This window comes from Clupea harengus, unplaced genomic scaffold (assembly GCF_900700415.2).
Source record: "Clupea harengus unplaced genomic scaffold, Ch_v2.0.2, whole genome shotgun sequence".
NCBI lineage: Eukaryota > Metazoa > Chordata > Actinopteri > Clupeiformes > Clupeidae > Clupea > Clupea harengus.
Genome location: NW_024879671.1, coordinates 143 through 22500, shown reverse-complemented (window position 1 = coordinate 22500; position 22358 = coordinate 143). Strand labels below are relative to the sequence as shown.

General features: G+C 44.1%; 2 protein-coding genes across 8 annotated transcripts in view; both read left to right on the top strand.

Moving 5' to 3' along the window:
- ksr1a (kinase suppressor of ras 1a) overlaps positions 1-10365 on the top strand; it is a 42732-nt gene extending 32367 nt beyond the window's left edge. For 3 of the 4 annotated variants that reach the window (XM_042704506.1, XM_042704505.1, XM_042704503.1), the window contains exons 5-20: positions 4-179; positions 899-968; positions 1404-1487; positions 1565-1626; positions 2271-2380; positions 2527-2695; positions 3772-3813; positions 4386-4437; positions 4537-4600; positions 4898-5406; positions 6121-6217; positions 6401-6534; positions 6847-6978; positions 7443-7578; positions 7786-7919; positions 9293-10365. In XM_042704506.1, coding sequence (XP_042560440.1) covers positions 4-179; positions 899-968; positions 1404-1487; positions 1565-1626; positions 2271-2380; positions 2527-2695; positions 3772-3813; positions 4386-4437; positions 4537-4600; positions 4898-5406; positions 6121-6217; positions 6401-6534; positions 6847-6978; positions 7443-7578; positions 7786-7919; positions 9293-9299 — 1978 coding nt within the window. In that variant the 3' untranslated portion in view covers positions 9300-10365. The remainder of the gene's footprint in view (positions 1-3; positions 180-898; positions 969-1403; positions 1488-1564; positions 1627-2270; positions 2381-2526; positions 2696-3771; positions 3814-4385; positions 4438-4536; positions 4601-4897; positions 5407-6120; positions 6218-6400; positions 6535-6846; positions 6979-7442; positions 7579-7785; positions 7920-9292) is intronic. The other variant, XM_042704504.1, reaches the window with a different exon arrangement.
- A 1351-nt stretch (positions 10366-11716) lies between these two features.
- LOC122129558 (galectin-9-like) lies at positions 11717-21622 on the top strand. Of its 4 annotated transcripts, none has more exons than XM_042704502.1 (10): positions 11717-12024; positions 17736-17824; positions 18397-18565; positions 18725-18844; positions 18978-19004; positions 19166-19255; positions 19523-19555; positions 20171-20259; positions 20911-21067; positions 21474-21622. In XM_042704502.1, the coding sequence occupies exons 1-10, from the start codon at positions 11998-12000 to the stop codon at positions 21618-21620; spliced, it is 948 nt and encodes a 315-aa protein (XP_042560436.1). In that variant the 5' UTR covers positions 11717-11997; the 3' UTR covers positions 21621-21622. The 4 variants fall into 4 exon arrangements, with proteins under 4 accessions (XP_042560436.1, XP_042560435.1, XP_042560433.1 ...); XM_042704501.1 differs by having other exon boundaries at positions 11721-12024; positions 18397-18595; positions 18978-18995; XM_042704499.1 differs by having other exon boundaries at positions 11723-12024; positions 18397-18595.
- Positions 21623-22358: the final 736 nt, after the last annotated feature.

Below are 22358 nucleotides of genomic sequence, written 5' to 3'. Positions count from 1 at the left end.
CAGGTGCGCCAAGAAGAACAAACTGTTCCTGAACGTGCAGATCAACGGGAACGGCTGCGAGGACTCGCCCTCGCGCTCCCCGCTGCTGTCCGCCCGCACGCCCGGCGCCACGCCTGCCACCGCCCCCTACACACTGCCCGGCACCCCCACGCTCCTGGAGGAGCACAGCGGCCTCAAGAGTAAGTGCCCTCACATCACACTGGCCTCTCTGCCCATGTTTAGGACAGCTTAGTACTGTGTAGTGCATGTCCCAGATGTTTATATTATGACTAGTGCACCTCAGTACTGTGTAGTTCATGTCGTAGATGTTTATATTATGACTAGTGCACCTCAGTACTGTGTAGTTCATGTCGTAGATGACTAGTGCACAACTACTGTGTAGTTCATGTCGTAGATGTTTATATTAATGACTAGTGCACCTCAGTACTGTGTAGTTCATGTCGTAGATGTTTATATTAATGACTAGTGCACCTCAGTACTGTGTAGTTCATGTATTAGATGACTAGTGCACCTAAGTACTGTGTAGTTCATGTCGTAGATGTTTATATTATGACTAGTGCACCTCAGTACTGTGTAGTTCATGTATTAGATGTTTATATTATGACTAGTGCACCTCAGTACTGTGTAGTTCATGTATTAGATGTTTATATTATGACTAATGCACCTCAGTACTCTGTGGTAAATGTCGTATATGACCAGTAAACCTTTGTACTGTGTAGTACATGTCGTAGAGGACCAGTGAACCTGGTGTAGTACATGTTTCAAACAGTATATGACTGTCACACTCTGTCATGACAAGAGTACCTTTTTAGTGAAAACAAATAATAAACTTTTCTCTTCTTAGCATAATCTTTTCTCTGTTGTTTTTTCTTTTCTTTGTTTGTTCCTCTTGAACCAGATAACATAACAGTTCACCGTAGCTCCCCTCAGACGGTCAGGAGAGACATCGGCCTGAACGTCACACACAGGTTAACTCCTCCTTCCAACTTTTAGGACATTTCACAACCAGATATCAAGTTATTAATATACCATGTGTACAAATTAAGGCTATTAACAGGCTATTCATGATAAGGGGTGGGAAGGTTGTACAAACCCAGGTTAGGGTAAGGGGTTGGGGTTGGGGTTGATTTAGCTACAGAGCCTTTAACATCCATCTCCACTGGTTTTGTGTGTGTTTGCCAACCTTGTTCCCTCGCTTCCACTACCAGTTCCGCATACTTAAGCATAATATAATCTATATTGTCATTAGTATGTGTACTTCTATGGTATGGAACCATAATATAATCTATATTTTCATTAGTATGTGTACTTCTATGGTATGGAACCACTGCTCCAAAGCAGTGGAGCAACAGCAACATTTACAGAAATGTAATCCTGGAGGTGAATTTCCATCTTTCTCTCAGATTCTCCACCAAATCCTGGCTCTCCCAGACCTGCCAGGTGTGTCAGAAGAACATGATCTTTGGCGTGAAATGCAAACACTGCAGGTAAGTCCCCCACCGGTCATGGTGACACGTACCCGTTGCCCCTGTCTTGTGTGTGCTGATTGGTGGTGTGTTCGCAGGTTAAAGTGTCACAACAAGTGTACCAAGGAGGCTCCTTCCTGCAGGATCTCTTTCCTCCCAAGTGAGTGTGTCAGTCTGCTCAGTACATTCACTTAAGTTCAATTTAATTATTCTATTTCTATTTTATTCACTGTACATTCACTATAGTTCAATTTCATTATTCTATTTCTATTTTATTCACTGTACATTCACTATAGTTCAATTCTATTATTTATATTTATATTGTAGTCACTGGTTGATGCACACCAACATACACTGTTCATCATCAATCCAAAAAAGGGATCATAAATGTACTAAACCTTTTTTGGGTGGGGGGGGGGGGGGGGATTCCTACACCATTAACGGTGAACATTGTTAAAAGGCAGTTTACGCGCCCCAGGGCTGGGAGTAGGATCAGTGTCTGTCTGTGTGGATTCCCTCCCTGTCCTTTCCGAGTGTCCTTGTTCCACTGGGGCACCATAGGCTCAACTCACACGCTGAAACAGCAAAATGAAAACTGCACTTATCTGTATTAAAAGCACCCGTCATGTCATGTCTTACAATAAGTCCAACAGTAATACAATAAAGCGATCTCATTTAGCCATTGCAGGGTTAGTGTTGAGCCTGTCTGCAGTCTGGCTTCACCTCCCGTCTAGCTTGTCTGTAAAGCCTCTTTTTCCATGTTTGTCTTTGAGTGTTCTCACACTCTCTCCGTCTCTTCTGTAGTCACTAAGATCAGGAGGACCGAGTCCGTCCCGTCTGACATCAACAACCCCGTGGACCGTCCGCCAGAAGCTCCGCAGTTCGGCACCTTACCAAAGGCAATAACCAAGAAGGTGAAGCCCCTGAGCCCCACCAACACCAATGATTTGAAACTATTGTGCTGTGAAGGGCTTTGATTTGCTTTGTTTTTACGTTTGCACAATGCTGTCACATGCCTCGTGGGTAGTCATGGTGCGTACGTTTGTGTACATTTCCCCAGGACCACCCGCCGGTACTGAACCAACTGGATTCCAGCAGCAACCCGTCCTCCACCACATCCTCCACCCCTTCCTCGCCTGCCCCCTTCCAGCAGAGCAACCCCCCCAGCGCCACCCCACCCCCCAATCCCTCACCCAAAGGTCACCGTGACAACCGCTTCCACTTCCCAGGTGAGTGCTTGGACGTCACACAGCCTGCAACACATGTGCTGTGCACTGCTCTTATGCAAACCAGGGCCAAATTCACTTGAGATGTCAACTATGAGGGGAAGAACTCTACTCTTGGACCCGGTCCTACCCCTGATACCCCTGGGGTGTAGGCCACATCAGGGCTGGTCACACCATGTCCCTGGGTCAGCTGATAGAGCAGATCAGCAGGAATCAGTATCAGGACTCAACCCTGTCCTGATGAGAGGGTATTTAACCTCAGGCTCATGTTCACCAACCCTGTCCTGATGAGAGAGCATCAGTATTTGACTTCAGGCTCATGTTCACCAACCCTGTCCTGATGAGAGGGCATCAGTATTTGACTTCAGGCTCATGTTCACCAACCCTGTCCTGATGAGAGGGCATCAGTATTTTACTTCAGGCTCATGTTCACCAACCACACATATGCCAGTATAACGGAAGCCATCAGATACAGCCCTGTGCGGTGGGTAAACCTCACTCCCCAACACCTTAGATCTAGGACAGATGACCGCCCGGATACAAGCAGCACATCTGCTGGTGCGAATCCGGCCTGATCTGGCACAGATATGGTTTCTGTGTTTCCGTGTATTCATGCTCAGTCTTTCCCAAACAGTCCTATCATGTGACTCACACACACACACACACACACAGTACATGCATGTTCAGTGACTGCGGTGCATCTATTAATACTGTAGGCCTACTAATGAGGCATAGTGCTCCAGTTAAGACTGTACTAATGATGGATATTAACCTTTGCATTATTTTCCTGTGTGTGTGTGTTAAACACATCACTTCCTGAATGCTGTAAGCTAATAGTGTTTTGTTTTGTTTTTGGCAAGCTTGTTTAACTAAGAGATTCTTACCTTCATTAACCCAAAGTTTCTGTCCCTTTTTAACCCGGATGTTCTCTCTCTCTCTCCCTCTACTTCTCTCCCTCTCTCCCTCATTCTCTCTCTCTCTCTCTCCCTCTCTCTCTTACTCTCCCTCTCCCTCTCTCTCTCTTTCCATCTCTCCTCCTGTTGCTCTTGCTACTTGTTTTTGCCCTATCTGTTCCCAAGCTGCCTGCTACTTTCAGCATAGACAGCAGTTTATCTTCCCCGGTGAGTTAACATTCCCTGAATGGTTTCCCTCACGTCCCTCTTCAGCCCTCTTGCTAGTTTACATGAAGTGTATAACCTGGTGGTTGAACTTGTCAAACAGTTCTGTTGAATGCTGCTCTTGAATGTCAACATCTTGAATGCTGATGAGTGTGCTCCTGCTTGGGGTCTGGTTGTATTTAGATTGTGTGTTCGCCCCCTGCTGGTGACCACTGTCATTACAGTCTCTATCTGTCTGAGAACACCCATTTTAATATGAAGGTCTTCTAATCTAGTAGACCAGTGGTTACCAAACTTTTCATGACACGACCCCCTTTGACAGTGACCCCCCCACACACACACAAAAACACACAGACACACAAAACACCAAATAGCTTTGTTTGTTACAGTGTAGCGTGCTGAGAGAGCACTGCCATACTTCATTGAACTAGTAGTTGATTGTTTAGGGATTGTAACTCTGTGCCCCCTCCCCCCTCCACCCCCCACCCACACTTTGGGAACCATTGCTGTAAACAAACATTTTATCCAGTTAAACTCTTCTTTACACCGAACTCAAAGTCTTTTTATCCGCACAGATGTGTCCAGCTCAACCCTGCTGCATTCTGAAAGTGGCCTTCCAGACACTGTGTAAGTGAGCATTCTCGCCGGGAAACCCCACCTCGTTAAAATGCTGTTTTTGGAGGATTGTTTTTTACTTTAACAGTTGTCGTTCTGTTTTGACCTCAGTATTGAGAACGAGCCGACAGCAGAGGTCCTGAGGGCTGAACTGGCTGAGGATGAGGATGGAGAGGTAAGTCTGGACGGAGCACTTTATTAGAAGAGTAGACTCATATGGTTTGATACACAGCTGTATGTTATGGCTTTGGTGTGTTTAAGAATGAGCCATAACAAACACTTTGCAGCCTTGAAGTCAAATTTAGTGTTTTTTTTGTATTTAAATTAAGTTTGAAAGTGTAATAACATACCATGTGTATTACTGGCATATGTTTGTTTTTTGAACATCAGTCAAAAGTAAAATACTGATGCCTTCTCATCAGGACAGATACATGATCAATTGCTTCATGCTGATCGTAACATTCCCTTTTAGGAAGAAGAGGAAGAGGAAGAGGTTGAGGCAGAGGAGGAAGAAGAAGTAGTAGAAGAAGAGGACGAAGAGGAGGTCGAGGAGGACGATGAAGAGCAGGCAGAGGAGTATGAGGAGGAGGAGGATGGAGTCCACATGGGCTCAGACGGGGAGTGCGATGGGGACGAGCTGGACGACCTGCCGAGCTCGCGGGGCAGCGGCGGCGGGGGCCACTGGAGGGGCCCCATCTCCCGCAAAGCCAGCCAGACCAGCGTCTACCTGCAGGAGTGGGACATCCCCTTCGAGCAGCTGGACCTGGGCGAGCTGATCGGCAAGGGCCGCTGGGGCCGCGTGCACCGGGGCCGCTGGCACGGCGAGGTGGCCATCCGCCTGCTGGAGATCGACGGCAACAACCAGGACCACCTGAAGCTCTTCAAGAAGGAGGTGATGAACTACCGTCAGACGCGCCACGAGAACGTCGTGCTCTTCATGGGGGCCTGCATGGCCCCGCCACACCTGGCCATCATCACAAGGTCAGACTCAAGGACAACGTCAGCTTCACTCTGTTATGCTGGTCCAATGTCACTGTCCTCATGGGGGTTGATAGAGATCATTTCCAAACACTGTTAATGACTTAAGAATATAATAATCAAGTGCCTTGTATTAATAATTACCTTATATAAATCATGTACTTATGTAAGCAGGAACATGGCTTTTCTGTGTTTCTGCGTGTATCTAACTTAGATTATTAGGTGCCACTTAGTCTGCATATATACAAGAGCATGTTTAGACCAGAGGTGATAAGAAGGGTCGAACTGTGCTTCTTCCGACCTTGTGCCTTGCCTCGGACGTCAGAAATCCACCACGTGGTTTTCCCTGCTGAACGCTAAACTTCTGTCTATATAAACCTTGTGCGATGTGTTTAATATTGCTTCACTTTCAGGCTTGGGCTGGGAGTGAGCCCGATTACAATTGTTGTTTGTCTAATAAATATACTTATATGCAGCTCCGGAGTCCTGAGGTAACTAGGGTGAATTTTCACCTATCAGGGGTCTACAGAAGAAAGGGGCTTAATTCACTTAGAGCAAGCCGATGATGACATGCATGGAGATGTATAAAGAAATAAATACACATCCAACATGAATCATTTGGGATAATTAATTAATTAATTAATTAACGCATGCATGCACTAATGAATGCAGTTTTTAATGCATTTTGTGTACGCTTTGGTTGTTTTTTCTTCACAGTTTCTGCAAAGGGAGGACTTTGTACTCTGTCGTGAGGGACACTAAACACAATCTGGATATTAACAAGACAAGGCAAATCGCACAAGAGATTGTAAAGGTATTATCATTTTCCACCCTTTTCTATGAGCTGCCACGCTCATATCCATCCTGAATCCTAATTCAGTAGATTCTTGTGTTTACCTTCCTCTTGTACTCATATCCGACTCTACTGCCTTGTCTATTAAATGCATGTTGTTTTATTTCATTTTAAATTCATGTAACCTATTCTCTATATTTGTAGGGAATGGGCTACCTGCATGCCAAAGGCATCGTCCACAAGGATCTGAAATCCAAGAATGTCTTTCATGACACCAACAAGGTGATCATCACAGACTTTGGCCTCTTCGGGATCTCTGGAGTGGTCCAGGAGGGACGGTAAGAAGTCCTGCTCACTCTTCCCAGCTCACTCTTCCCAGGCCCCAGGTTTGAAGGAGCAGAATCTGTTTCAGCTCAAATCTGGATTTGTTCCCATGTTAGCTGTTGTCTGAGCTGTCATGACGGGAAGACAGAGACTCTGTATGTGATATACGTGATTTGGGTGTATTTGGGTGTGTATTTGTGTGTATGTGCGTGTGCCTGTGTGTGTGTATATATATATATATATATATATGCATCCACATGTGTACATTTTGTGAACGTTTGTGTGTGTGCACACATTTTATGTGTGTGTGCGTGTATATCCTATAGGCGTGAGAATGAGCTGAAGTTGCCACACGGCTGGATCTGTTACTTGGCCCCGGAGATCGTCCGCAAGATGAGCCCCGGCAACAACGAGGACAGACTGCCCTTCTCCAACGCTGCTGACGTCTACGCCTTTGGGTACGTCCCCCTCTGCTCACACACATCAGACACCACCAGCATATAAGACATACGAGTATGTACTTGTTTTTGTCCATCAAGGCCCACCGTAGTGCCCTCATGCTGAAGGAGCAGTGAAAAGTCAGTGTTTATCAGTATAACTCTGATTTCGATGTTTTACGAGTTCTTTATGCGTTTGTTTACCTTTTCTGGAACCACAGCAAAAAACAAGATGCATAAAAACAAGATGCCTATACTGCCCAAAGTATCGTGCAACACTGGCTATTTATGATGCCACTCAAATTACCTCATTTTTAAAGTCTATGGATATTTTTTATACAACTAAAACTATTGAATGCACCTCTAACCATAAAGCCTAAAATACTATAGGACATTATATGTAAATTCCTGCACTGGTGTGAAGGGCTTTTGCCTCCCTCTTGTGAGATTAAATGTGTCTTTTGACCTTCCCCTCCCCTCTGAAGGACCATATGGTATGAGCTGCAGGCCCGAGACTGGCCCATCACCAACCAGCCTGTGGAGGCTACCATCTGGCAGGTGGGCAGCGGGGAGGGGATCAAGAACGTGCTGGCCGAGACCAGTCTGGGCAAGGAGGTCACGGTGAGTAGAGACAGAGATGAATGACAAAACTGCAAAGGGGGAGAGAGGGACGGGGGTGTTGTAGGGTAAAGTGTTCCCAACTGTTGATGGACTGTGAATAGAGCATATCTCACAGAAAGTTCTTTCATCGTCTCCCACTTTTAGAAATGTAAATATGAGCCTGAAATGTTTCCATCATCCTGCCCTCCCCTGCCCCACCCTGTGCAGGAGATCCTGTCTGCGTGCTGGGCGTACGACCTGCGGGAGCGGCCCACCTTCACCCAGCTGGCGGACATGCTGGAGAAGCTGCCCAAGCTCAACAGGAGGCTCTCCCACCCCGGACACTTCTGGAAATCCGCTGAGTACGTATCTTAGCCGTACCCTCCCCAGATAGAGACCACAGGAGGCAGCTGGTATTTTAGACCTACGGGGGGGGGCAGAGGGCAGGGGCTCCTGATGTTTCCGTAGGACATAAAAGAGTAGAATGGAAACCATAGAAGGGAACACCATTCCGTAGGACTCAGAGCTTCCTGGTTTGAGTTTACCCGATGACACTTATCGCTATGGAGACCAGTCAGCTTTCTAGAGTCATCACTTGGCAAATGCATGTCATTGAGGTCTACACAGGTTACTATCCTCCTCCATGTTCGACATCAAGCAAAGGCTTGGTGGGAGTTTGAATGGCCATTGTTCTTCTCTTTTCTTAATCTATGGTTGTTCCTACTGCTCTTGCCATCATTTTATACATAATTCTCATATCTGTATACCTGACCTCTTCTGTCTTCTTAACTCCTGCTTTTCAGTTGTTCATTTTGAGGCATATGCTATAAAAAGCATAACATACTCATATTCATTGGCAGCAACACTTATTATAATGTACTTATTTCTAATCATTAATTATATTAATTAATTATTATAACTTCTGCCTCTTGAACATATCCAGTCCCAAATGGCTCAGATTAGCCAGCTGCTATCTGAGCCAATCAAATGATGAGAATTTGACTTCAATAGCCACCCATAGGCCTCCATTGATCAGGGGCCCACAAGCTAGCTGGAAGATTTGATTGGCTCATCAATAAGTCAATCATAGGCAGAAGGTGGTGATAACAAGGCCTCCATTGGCCAGGCCACCACCGTCTGATTTGATTATGGCTAGCCACACCTTTTCCAGTGGGGTACGCCAAGTACGTGGGTTAGTGACAAACCTGGCTAAGCTAACTCACAGTAAGTGGTAAACCTCCTAATAGAAGAGCCCTATAGCTTCATTCTCCTAGCAAAACAAAGCCATGGGGCTCTTCTATTAGGAGGTTTACCACTTAACATGGTTTGTCACTAAACCAGGTCATGTGGCCATCATCAAAACAAATCTAAATCATGGACTTTAAATGCCTCCTGGGTCTTCAAGTGTAGATCTTGCTTCTGATTTCTGACACTTGTTATTGCACCTTGCACACCCACATAGGTTCAACATAGCTTATTAAATGGTTTATTTTAAAACAAGTCTCCCTACATTATGAACAATAAGGATTTTCATGAGATTTTCCTATCATGTTAAATTATCAGCACTTATCTGTTCTATATTAACATAATGTAACCCTTTCTCTTCTTCCCTCTCTCTCTCCTTGTCCATCCCTCTCTCTTTCTCTCTCTCTTTCTATGTGTCATGCTTCTCTTTCTCTATCTTTCTGTCCTCCTTACTTTTTCTGTGTATTGTCTGCATGTTTTCCTGACGCAGGTTGTAGCTGTTCATACGAATCCTAAGCAACGCAAAACAACTAAAGCCTGGGTCTGCCTTGCATGCATCCTGAAATCCTTAACTTTCGGATTTAAAGAAAATAAATAAATAAACTAAAGCAAAGCAAAGCCAAGCGTTGACTCTGCCTGATACAGATTCTGCTTCCACTAATGCAAGCTTGATCTTCCACCTCCTCCTCCTCCTCCTCCTCGACTTTTGCGTTTCTCTGCCGGCGGGAGTGGAGAATCTCGCGCAGCAAGAGAGGAGCTAACGGACTACTACACATTTCCTGCTTCTGACCCATCTAAAACTCTTGCCTTTACGTGTTTTTTTGTTTTGTTTTTGTTCCGGTTTTTTTTTCTCGGAGGAAATTAGTCTTTGGTTCTCCTCTCTGGCTTGTGGTGTCCTTAGTGAAATGGACGTGTGTTATATCAGTGTGATGGCGACTCCCCCCCCCCCACACACACACACGCACACACACACCATCATGCTGCTGTGACATGTTTCTTGCTGACAAAACTGGCGACGGGAGTCAGACTTTCGTAAAACACAGCTGGTCACCAAGCTACTGCTGGACCCTCTGGTGACTGTCCATTGCACCTTTGGCATCTCTGACCACTGAAGTGGCATATCCAATCTCTCTCTCTCTCTCTGCCTCTGCACTGCGCCCTCCTCCTCTATCTCTCCCACTATCTGGACAGTGACCACTGCTCCCTCTCCCACCCTGTTGTGTATATCCGGCTCCAGAGCTTCAGGACCGGGCCACTTCAATTTACAGATGAAAAGACAACTCTCTCATGTTTGTTTGTTTTTTGTTGTTGTTGTTGTTGACATTGTTGTGTCCCATGTACTGTGTTTTTCACACTGTCCACCAGTGTTTGTTGGGACTCACAAGACAATGTGCTATAGCAACAGCTACACTGACCTTCAATGGAGTCTTTAAAATGGAGTCCTCAATGGAGTCTCTGAAGCTGGATTCTAATGACGGAACCATATCACAGACGGACACACAGAATGTCACTGCGCTGTCTTTGTCCTGCGGTTTCACCATAGCCCACAAAGGAGCGGGATGCTGAGAGTACGAACAAGCAAACATGCCAAAAGGAGGAGCAAGTGTCCTCTCAACCTTCGACTGATTTCAGATTTAACACTACGTGGTTTATTCATTCCAAGTAGACTTTGAGTGATTTCAGACTTAACACTACGTAGTTTATTCGTTCCAAGTAGACTTCCTTTGCACTGGGGAAAAAAAGAGAGCTGCAGCAATCTAGCACGTTAGTGTGTCCTCATTAGTTTGATAAACATTACCTCTGGTGTGTGCCTGTGTGTCTGTATTTTGTGTTCTCATTTGCCTATGCCAGTGTGCATGTATTGTAATGTGTGTGTGTGTGTGTGTGTGTGTGTGTATGTGTGTGTGTGGGTGAGTGAGTATATTGTGTCTGAAAATGTAGTTAATTCTGTGAAAGACTTAAGTAATTCTGGTATGAAAAAAAACATAGGTGACGTGTAATATACACATATAAATACAATTTTCACTGTACAGCTAATAAACATGCTGTAATTATTGTACATTTGTACATTTTATATATATTGTACATCATAACATTTTTGAATAGGTACAGCTCCCCTGTTCCAAATGTACATATAGCCTATCTTTATATTTTTTCATGTACAAAATGCTGTAAGAAATCAATTGTACATTTTTTAGAATGGGTCAATACATGTTATGTCATGTCAAATTCATATTTTTGTATTGCATGTGGCTGCCATTCTGTACACTTTCTGTTGTCATCTTGGAGAGACAATAAACAATGCTTGTCATGTGAGAAGGCCTGGACCACATGTCTCTTTCTTTCCCGCTTTCTTTCTTTGATTGATTTTAACTTGACTTTAAAGAATTAATTAATTAATTAATTAATTAATTCATTCATTGATTGATTGGTTGTTTTCCTGTGTGTTAATACAGTAAATCAATTGTATATTACAGCACTGTTGCTATGACATTACAAGTACAGAGTTTAAAGAAGATAAGTCATGAGTATGCAGATACTTGCAAAATAACAATTCTGTTCATTGAAAGGTTATCATTTTAAAAAGCTACACCGAAGCTTAGTATAATATCAAATATAATACAATGCTAAATATGCAAGATGTTTCAGTTCACCTTTAAGCTTGGAAATGTGAGTTTGGATACTTCTGCTCTGCTACACTGTGTTGGCTTGAGTTCACAAGGTAGTGATGAAACTCATGTCATTTGGAGCATTATGCAGAAATGATGTTGACTGGACCTTAACAAAGGGCATTACATGTTTGCATATTATTTTGTTTGCCCTGCACTTGTCGATACTTGCGGTGCTGCTTGGACGAGACTGGTCAGGTCAACACACTGCACCTGCGGTCGTTCCTAGAGCAAAGCCTGGTAGGTCAGGAGCGCAGTCAGGGAAGGAGAATGCCGTTTCCAACAATATGTCCAAATGTATTTTACCAATGTGTAATTCATGTGTGTAACTTCGCACACCATAAAATGTGTGGTATGATCCCATATAGTGCCCGGATGTGGGACTAGCTGATAAAGCCACGATTCAGTCAGGAAGGGGAAACCGAAACTTAACTTTTACAAGGTTAATCAATTACCTCTACAGCCTTTCTGTTCTTTAGGCAGAGATCGATTTTGTTGAAATAATAGCTTAACTCAACGTCGAAGAATGCATCAGCAAAGTTACTACACACCGGTAAGTAGCATACCCAGTTTTGCAGCGAAGCAAGCAACTAAAACAAACAAACGTTATGCGTGAATATTTACTGTCAAAGCATGATTTCAACATTATGTATCAAGTAACATTGTGCATCACTATTTTACCCTAAAGTCTAAAGGCACATACCGGTATAGCTATGTGTTCTTCGGCGTTAATGTAGTTTAACATTAACATTTGTTGACATAGACATTTTGGAAGCCTAACGCAGTTAGTGGCCTCTTACCTGGCAGAAAAAAATAATGCATTTTGTTTGTGGGGCCATATTAAGAATAAGTGAATTAAACATCCAGTTGCCTTGTTTTCTTTTGGAAGTGTAACGATGGTCAAGCAACGGGGAGACGGAGGCGAATCTGTTGAACTTTCTTTTATTTTCCTTTAGAAAATAAATCAAAACATTGCCATCAGGCTTTGGTGTGAACGTACAGCATCCGATCAAAAGCATAGGCTTCTCTGCTGATTACTTCAGTAATAGAAAATATGTACAAAACTTTTAACTTCCCATACACAGTGGAATGGGCATAACTGTAGCCTAAGTGCACAGAGTTACAGCACTTCAATCAAACCTATTTACATTATGGAGCCACATACCTTTAGAAAATAAATCAAAACATTGCCATCAGGCTTTGGTGTGAACGTACAGCATCTGCACAAGCAAAATATAAAGCGTTACATATAGGCAACATCTACGTCAATATCCTATTGTACACTATCAGCGCTTGCTAGCCAGCAATGCGCCAGACAGAATGTCTGAACACATGGAACGATAGCTAATTAACGTTCGGTTAAACTAGCTAACATTCGCTGTCATAATAATAATAATACTTCATACTTCATACTTAATACTTAATACGTAATAATACTTTCAATGCATGTTTAACTAAACAGTTAAATCCCTGCATGTTATATTGAACAGTACATTTAAAGCATGGACGTGGCTAGCGGAGTTTACGGCTAGTCGGGAACATATCAGGTACAGTGCTTTGTACAGTCAACCTACCCGATCAAAAGCATAGGCTTCTCTGATCGGGTAGGGAGACAGCACTGGACTACACGCATCAGATCTGCAGTACACCATATGGCCAAAGGTGGCTCCCATTCACACTTTTTAAACAAGGCAGTTTAATTTTGGCGAAAATCATATAAAACCATACACTACATTTTTAACTCTGTTACATCCACCTCCCCTGAATTTCGCCAACATTTACAATTCTGCAAGGCATTATGTTCACCCCTACCGAAAAGAAAGAAAGAAAAAAAAAAAAACCCACATGACATGGTTACACATGGTTTCCAACTTGAAAAGTATCCCCAAAAAGGATGAAGTAGAAAGAGTGACACAAAACTCACTACCAACTTCTGGAAGTAGGATGCCGTCTACACCCCACCCAAACCATGTCTCACAGATAAAAGCATGTCCCTACAAAGGGACTCTGACTCAGCAATGCTATATCAAAATATTAAAATACACTTAGATTACCCCTAGTCTCACTGAGACATCTGAAACATTGCCTTAGAAACGACATTGCTTACAATACCCTGTTTGGACATCTGACACAGTAACCGGTTAACTGGCTTCACTATACGTCCAAAACGAGTCCTAGCTGTGTGTAAGGTGTTGGAATCTGAGTGAGTGGAGGGTGGCCGTGTACTACGTGCATCGTCTAAGTGCTCTGCGTTGTGTGTGTGTCTATTCCGAGAGCCAGTGAGTGAGGCATGAGAGAAGCTATGTTCAGAGCTCAACTCTGTCTGTGACTGTAACTGCGAACTGCCTGTATGCCCAGACCCATTACTTATACTCAGGACGTCTTCTGGTGAGCTACACTCAGCATGGACATCTGCATTCACAGTGGTCAGGTTGTCAACCCACTCCTGAGTCCTACTTCCAGCATCCTTTCTACCAGCAACAGGCATCGATCCATCCACATCAGTGATGTCGCTTGACTCTTTCCCGCAGGAGGACACAAAGGTCCCATCTGAAACACTGTCCTCATCAATAGGCAGGAAATTAACGAGCATCAGAAGATTGCGATGGACAACTCTTTCTTGGCCTGTTTCAGGGTGTCGGATCCGGTAGGTGTGAGTGGAGGCATTGATGCTGGCAACAGTATATACTGTGGACTCCCAACGGTCTGCGGTCTTTCGTTTCCCTCTCTCCCGCTTGTTGGACACCAGGACACGATCACCCACAGCAATCAGCTTCCCCTTTGTACGGCGATTGTAGAATTCAGCTTGCCGATTCTGCTCTTTGTTGACATGCCCTTGAGCTATAGCCATGGCCTCTTGCAGGTCTTTAGTCAGAGACACCACATAGTGGTCATAATTGCTAATCTCTGGATCTTTCAGGATGTTCTTGAAGAGAATGTCAACAGGCAGGCGTGGGACTCTACCATACATAAGGTAAAATGGGGGATAGCCTGTGGTTTCATGTACCGTGCAATTGTACATAAACGTCAGTGTTTGGAGGTGTCGGGGCCAGTGGCATTTGGCTTCAGACGGGAGGGCGCGAATCATGTTCCCCAATGTCCTGTTGAAACGCTCCACACTACCGTTGCCCATTGGATGGTATGGGGTGGTTCGGGACTTCCTCACACCGGCGACCTTCAGCAATTCACTGATCAGTTGACTTTCAAACGAGGCCCCCTGATCGGAGTGGATTCTTTCGGGAAAGCCGTATATGCAGAAGTACTTGTCCCAGAGTTGTTTCGCCACCTGTTTGGCGCACTGATCACGGCAGGGGAAGGCTTGGGCCAGCCTGGTAAAATGGTCTGTAACTACCAGCACATCAACAGACTTGTTGTTCGAATCCTCTGCAGTCCAAAAGTCGATGCACACGATTTCCAGAGGAGCAGACGTCTTTATACTTTCCAAGGGTGCTCTTCCCTCTGGATCGGCAGTCTTGCTGATGACGCATCTTGGGCAGTGACGGACATACTCTTTAACGTCCCTGTCTATATGAGGCCAGAAGAAACGCTGGCGGGCCAAGCTCAAACTCCTGAACTGCCCCTGATGACCAGCACTGTCGTGAATGCCCTTGAGAACCTCGGATTTAAAGGAGTCAGGGACCACTAACTGGTGTCTTTTCTTCCTGGACACCTGGTCTTTGGACACTCTGTACAGGATGCCATTGCAAGTGGTCAGTTTCTCCCAGTGCTTCAGGTATCTTACAACCATAGCAGACTCCTTGGACTTCTCTCTCCTGGATGGACGACGGCCTCTGTCCACATAGTACAGCACCCTAGAGAGGACAGGGTCACTCAGCTGTCCTTCACGCAATTCTCCCTCTGTAAATGCAGGAAGGGGCTCTTCATCAGTGGGAACCAGCTGTGGGAATTGTTGGAGAGTGCCAACAGCTCGCACCCTGGCACTTGACTCCCACAGACTGTGTGTCTCAAGGATGGCGGAGACTTCCTCTTTGGAGAAGGACTGGTTCTTGGCACCGTCAGACACATAGGGCTCCCCTCTTCCACATTCTAGATCATCCTGAGTGGCGGACTGCCTAAAGGTGTCCTGGACCGTGTCAGCTGAGACAGGGACTGCCTTGGCAAGGAGCTCACTGTAGGGGTCTTGGAGCAGCTGTCTCCCAGTAGCTGACTTCACAAAAGGCCGACGACTCAGTGCATCCGCGACAGTGTTCTTGGGACCCGGGATGTACTTGACATCGAACACGTAGGACGCCAACTTCGCCACCCAGCGCTGTTCGCAGGCATCGAGCCGCGGCTTGGTCATGATGTGTGTGAGGGGGTTATTATCTGTCCACACAGTGAATGTATGACCCTTAAGCCAATGGCTAAACTTGTCACACACGGACCACTTCAGTGCCAGAAATTCCAGGCGATGAGCAGGGTACCTTTTTTGAGCTCTTGAAAGGGATTTGCTGGCGAAAGCCACTGGTCGGGCCACAGTGTCACCTTTCTGAACTTGCGATAGAACTGCTCCCAAGCCATCCAAGGAGGCGTCGGTGCATAAGACAAAGGGACGTGTGAAGTCTGGGTGCGCTAAAACTACTGAGGTCAGTAACGCCGTCTTCAGGCCCTCAAAAGCTTTCTGATGGTCTGGCATCCAATCATCAGGGGTCAACTTCCTGTATGGAGCCGGGCGTTTTGTGCAGGGTCTTCCCTTGCGCTTCTGCTTCTGACCAGCCAAGAGGTCAAAGAGAGGCTTAGCCATTGAGGAGTAATTGGGCACAAAGTGCTGGTAATAGTTTACCATTCCCAAGAAAGACCTCACACGAGTCTGAGACGGGGTTACTCCATCAAGTTCCATCAGGTCAGTAGCCACCATCTTGTTGACGGCCTCAACTTTTGCCGGGTCTGTTGACACACCTGACTCATCGATGATGTGTCCCAGAAATTTCACGGACCTTCTGAGCAGCCAGCACTTCTTCGGGGCAAGCTTCAGGTTGTGCTGGCGAAGCCGACTAAAGACCTGCTCCAGCCTCTCAAGAGCCAACGCCTCAGTTGGTGCAAATACTAGCAAATCGTCCAGGTAGCATAGCAAGCTTAGAAAGTTCTGGTCACCGAATATGCTGATCATCATCCTCATGAAACTGGCTGGGCTGTTGCACAGGCCCTGCGGGAGACGGTTGTACTCGTACAAGCCCATGGGTGTTGTGAATGCAGAGTACTTGCGGTCGTCTTCATGCAGCGGCATGTTGTAAAACCCGGACGTGAGGTCCATTGTAACGATGTTGTAACGATGTAACGATTACATTGTAACGATGTCCATTGTAACAGTGTAACGATGGTCAAGCAACGGGGAGACGGAGGCGAATCTGTTGAACTTTCTTTTATTTTCCTTTAGAAAATAAATCAAAACATTGCCATCAGGCTTTGGTGTGAACGTACAGCATCCGATCAAAAGCATAGGCTTCTCTGCTGATTACTTCAGTAATAGAAAATATGTACAAAACTTTTAACTTCCCATACACAGTGGAATGGGCATAACTGTAGCCTAAGTGCACAGAGTTACAGCACTTCAATCAAACCTATTTACATTATGGAGCCACATACCTTTAGAAAATAAATCAAAACATTGCCATCAGGCTTTGGTGTGAACGTACAGCATCTGCACAAGCAAAATATAAAGCGTTACATATAGGCAACATCTACGTCAATATCCTATTGTACACTATCAGCGCTTGCTAGCCAGCAATGCGCCAGACAGAATGTCTGAACACATGGAACGATAGCTAATTAACGTTCGGTTAAACTAGCTAACATTCGCTGTCATAATAATAATAATACTTCATACTTCATACTTAATACTTAATACGTAATAATACTTTCAATGCATGTTTAACTAAACAGTTAAATCCCTGCATGTTATATTGAACAGTACATTTAAAGCATGGACGTGGCTAGCGGAGTTTACGGCTAGTCGGGAACATATCAGGTACAGTGCTTTGTACAGTCAACCTACCCGATCAAAAGCATAGGCTTCTCTGATCGGGTAGGGAGACAGCACTGGACTACACGCATCAGATCTGCAGTACACCATATGGCCAAAGGTGGCTCCCATTCACACTTTTTAAACAAGGCAGTTTAATTTTGGCGAAAATCATATAAAACCATACACTACATTTTTAACTCTGTTACAGAAGCCTATATGTTTGTTTTTAGTTCAGTCTCTTGAAATGTTTAGTTAGTTGGCCGTACATGTCCCTGTGATAGTCGATTCTTCTTCCTCAGAAAATACCATTTACTGGTACCATCAAGGGTGGTCTTCGCGAGGGAAAGACAATTACTGTCACTGGAAGAGTGCTGCCTGGTGCGGAAAGGTATGGACACTTGACTGGCTTCCAGTGCATAGGGGAATTAACGGAGAAGTAAAGGCCAGTCAGACTACTATAATGTAGGCTCTCTGAAAAACGGAGATATGCGCGATAATTGGGAATTGTGAAGTCAACAGTGCAGAAGTAAATTCAGATTGAGATTCACTTTATTTTTCAGTCTTCACTAGGTTTGATCCCAGGAGTTAACACTTTACTAATTAATAAGTAACCTATACATCTGTTAAATGAGTCTTTTGAGGTGAGCATACTAGTAACGTGTTTCTAAGGGGGTGGTGGGCGGACTTTGTCCATGATTCTGACAGCCCGCTAGAAGGTACAGAGACTGGTGGCGCTGGCCCCAGATTCTAAGGTCTTAAGTTTCGTTTTAGTCTTCAGGTTTTATTACCTACAAAACTGCCCTCATTGCCCTATTCATTCAGCACTCCTTTCCAGAGTAATAATAACCTTGTTTACCATAGTAGTGGCGAAATACAACAGGGCCTACATTCTTAAGGGAACAGGCCTGTAACATGTAGAATACTGTAAACCCATAATCTTTTTCTATTCCGTGTCGGTAGATTTAATGTGGACTTTCAGTGCGGCTCAGACGTAGCCCTCCACTTCAACCCACGATATGGCGGATTTGGCGGATCCTATGTGGTGTGTAACACGCGTCAAGGATCAAGTTGGGGTAGAGAGGAGCGAACGCAACCATCACCACTTCCTCTCGGGGCCAACTTCACCTTGGTATTCATGACCAACCACGATTCCTATTCTGTTAGTATATAACAATATTTTCTCCTAAAATGAAATACGTTTTAAAAGTATGCTGATAGTTCGCCTGTTTGGCTATAGTTAATGATTTACTTCAACGTTGATTACTGTTTTTCCATTCCATTCACCCAGATTGTTGTGAATGGTGCCCATTTCATGGAATACAAACACCGCATCTCTGCTTCCAGTGTCGGAAACATTTTTGTTAACGGCGGAGTGGAAATACAGTCAATTGCTTTTCAGAATCCCGCTGTAAGCATTTTGATTGGCATATAGACATACAATAGGTATTCCTAGGCTAACTTTTAACAGAATAAAACATTGCTATGTTTTCCAAAGTCATGTGTGACACTTTCCCCCCCTTTTTTATCTTTATCCTGCACAGTCAAGCCATCCAAACCCTGTGAGTGCTGTAAGTTGCACCTTATCTGTTTTGTGTATAAACAAACTTTTACTGTTACTAGTAAACACCAAATGAATGTAAATTAATAATCTAGTATCAATTAGCTAACGCCAAATTAATGTAAGTCAATAATCCTGTCACATAACAAATGACCTGTTTTATTCTGTTAGCAGAGTTACAGGGGAAGAAATAAATCACGATCCAACAAAGCTGCCTGTGCGGCTGCTTTTGCGCCACCTTCTTTCGCTTCTTTTACCATGGTAGGTCGGCTTAGAGCCGCTCTAACACAAAGCACTTGTTGCTCTCATTGTATGTAACTGCAGAACATGTATAGAAGTGGTGCGTGTTAAAATGTTAAGTTATAACATATCTAAGACAGTTTAGGAACGGTTTGTTATTGCTTCTGTAATACTGGATATTTTGTTGGGAAAACTGTTTAGCTTAATATGACATCGTGCCTTGTAGTGCCATTTTATGAAAGTAAATGTTGATATGACTGGTTGATAAGGCCTTATTTGTCTTGACAGGCACCTCCACCTTACAGCCCTTCTCCATCTTACGTAAGTGCTGTTTAAAACTGATAAGCTGGTGACGGGGATTCTTAGGCCGACACTCTTCTAGACAAAAGACCACGAGGCGAATAGAATATTTCTGGAGGTGTATTTCAAGGTGCTCCTGCAGGGAGTCAATTCCAACATCAAGTAGAGGCAGGCAAAAAGACTGAAGAGGCACCACAGTGTTACAGGTTAAATACCAGTCAATCATGGGAGGATACATTGGGGGTGATAGGTTTGTTACAGGTCAATGTGGGGAAGGGGGCATGTGAGTGGGAGGGGATGTTCCTATGAAGGAACACACACAGGCCCAAAATGGTGGACAATGGATGTGTATTCCTCCACCTGGGGCAGGGAGGATGTCTGCTAGGGGCTTTAAACAAAGGTGTACCAAGACTATTAATAGACATGGCACACACACACACAGGAGAACATGCTTGCAATGCAATGGAAGTCTATAAATTAATGGTAATATCAAGTTCCATCACTGGCATACTGGCATACTGGCATAAATGGACATAATAGCATAACTCTGTACTACCCATTTTCAAGAGGCAGGAACTTTGTTTTGACACATTTTACATCTGTTGGAACATTTGTTTATTTACAAAACCTACACAGATTGTTCCATACAAGACTGTTATTCAAGGCGGATTGTATCCTGGGAAGACCATCACCATCCAAGGCATTCCAATCCAACCAGCTAACGGGTGAGTACTCTGCTGGGTGAATAAGCTAACAGGTGTGTACTCGGGTGTGTACTCTGCTGGGTGAACAAGCTAACAGGTGTGTACTCAGGTGTGTACTCTGCTGGGTGAACAAGCTAACAGGTGTGTACTCGGGTGTGTACTCTGCTGGGTGAACAAGCTAACAGGTGTGTACTCGGGTGTGTACTCTGCTGGGTGAACAAGCTAACAGGTGTGTACTCGGGTGTGTACTCTGCTGGGTGAACAAGCTAACAGGTGTGTACTCGGGTGTGTACTCTGCTGGGTGAACAAGCTAACAGGTGTGTACTCGGGTGTGTACTCTGCTGGGTGAACAAGCTAATAGGTGTGTACTCGGGTGTGTACTCTGCTGGGTGAACAAGCTAACAGGTGTGTACTCGGGTGTGTACTCTGCTGGGTGAACAAGCTAACGGTGAGTACTCGGGTGTGTACATATTTGTTTGTTATAACAAATATTGGGATTGCACTGACCAGGATGTCCTTGCTAGCATGCATTGTCATATTATTGGGATCAATCTTTTATATATATATATATATATATATATATATATATATATATTGTATATATAAAACATGGGCTGTAAAAAAAACAGGAAACACAGCCAGTGTGATAAACACCTCATGATCTCATTGCAGGTTCATCATAAACCTGCGTTCAAACTCGGGAATAGCCATCCACTTCAACCCCAGGTTCAAAGAGAATACCGTGGTGCGCAATAGTCACATGGATAATAAGTGGGGGTCCGAGGAAAGGTCCGGTGGGATGCCCTTTCACTGTGGACAGCCATTCACGGTAGCCTCTTCACTGGTTATACCTGCTCATGTAACAAGAAACTAAGATGAAATACTCATCATACATCATGTGGTGTTGAATGTGTAATCTCCTCACAATACTGTTTTTGATCTTTTGGAAGAAAACAAAAAAAAAGCAGGCAAGGACGGTGAATTTTTCATACATTGTTGTATTGCCATATCATTTACGGCCATACATTTGAATGATTTAAAAGGAGGAAGAGAGAGAGGTCAACGTTTTGAAACGAAGTGTGGATTTCAGCTCTGATTTAAAGTGAAACTTTCATAATATATGTACTACCTTTGCATCAAAATAAGACCATAAAAAACGATATAATATAAAATGATATGATGATTGAAAACAGCAATGTTGTCAGCTGGAGTAATAACATCTGTCTTCATCACAGGTGGCGTTTGTGTGTGACACCCAATGCTTCAGGATCATTGTCAACAGTATCCAGATGTTCACCTACAACCACCGTCACTTGAGCCACCAGCAGACTGACATTGTGGAGGTCACTGGGGATGTGAGCCTGTCCTCTGTGCAAGTTTGAGGTCTGTGCTGAACCACAGCACCCTTTGAAATCCTTGGTGTTGTATCCCTACTTAATTACCTTACAGCTGAATCTTACGTAGTCCTGCTAGGTCATATGTGATGGCAGCTCTTTAGGAAGAAAGTGTATATCTGTAGAAAATTCATTGAAATTTAAATGGAATCATTATCTATTATTTTCTTGTCAATCCATAATTATTTCATCCTATACTCAAACAAAGCCGAGCTGCTTGAATTTTTGCGCCAGCAGTAGTATAAAGTCACCCAACGGCAATGTGAAAGACTGGTGGAGAGCATGCCAAGACACATGAAAGTGAATCAAGATAAATCAAGGTTATTCCACCAAATATGGATTTCTGAACTCTTCCTAAGTTAAAACATTAGTATTGTGCTGTTTAAAAATGAATTTGAGCTTGTTTTCTTTGCAAGAAAACAAGCTGTACAGTACTCAATTCAATATTACATTTAATAGAGAAAATAGATAGTCTTTGTTGTTGTTGTTTTTTTTACAAAGGTTAATCGGACATGACACCACTTGTAACTCTACAGTATTTAATTTGAGATAAGAACGAGAGATGTTGTTCTTGCAAATCTGTAGGAAATCATGTCAGTCTGAATATAATGCCTTAACAGTGTTTTCCCCCCTTGGACTATTAGTCATGGTGGGTTAACGTAAATGGCCTTTAGGGGGCAGTGTATGCTTATTTGTTTAGAACGTGCCAGTAACCCAGGTAGGCCG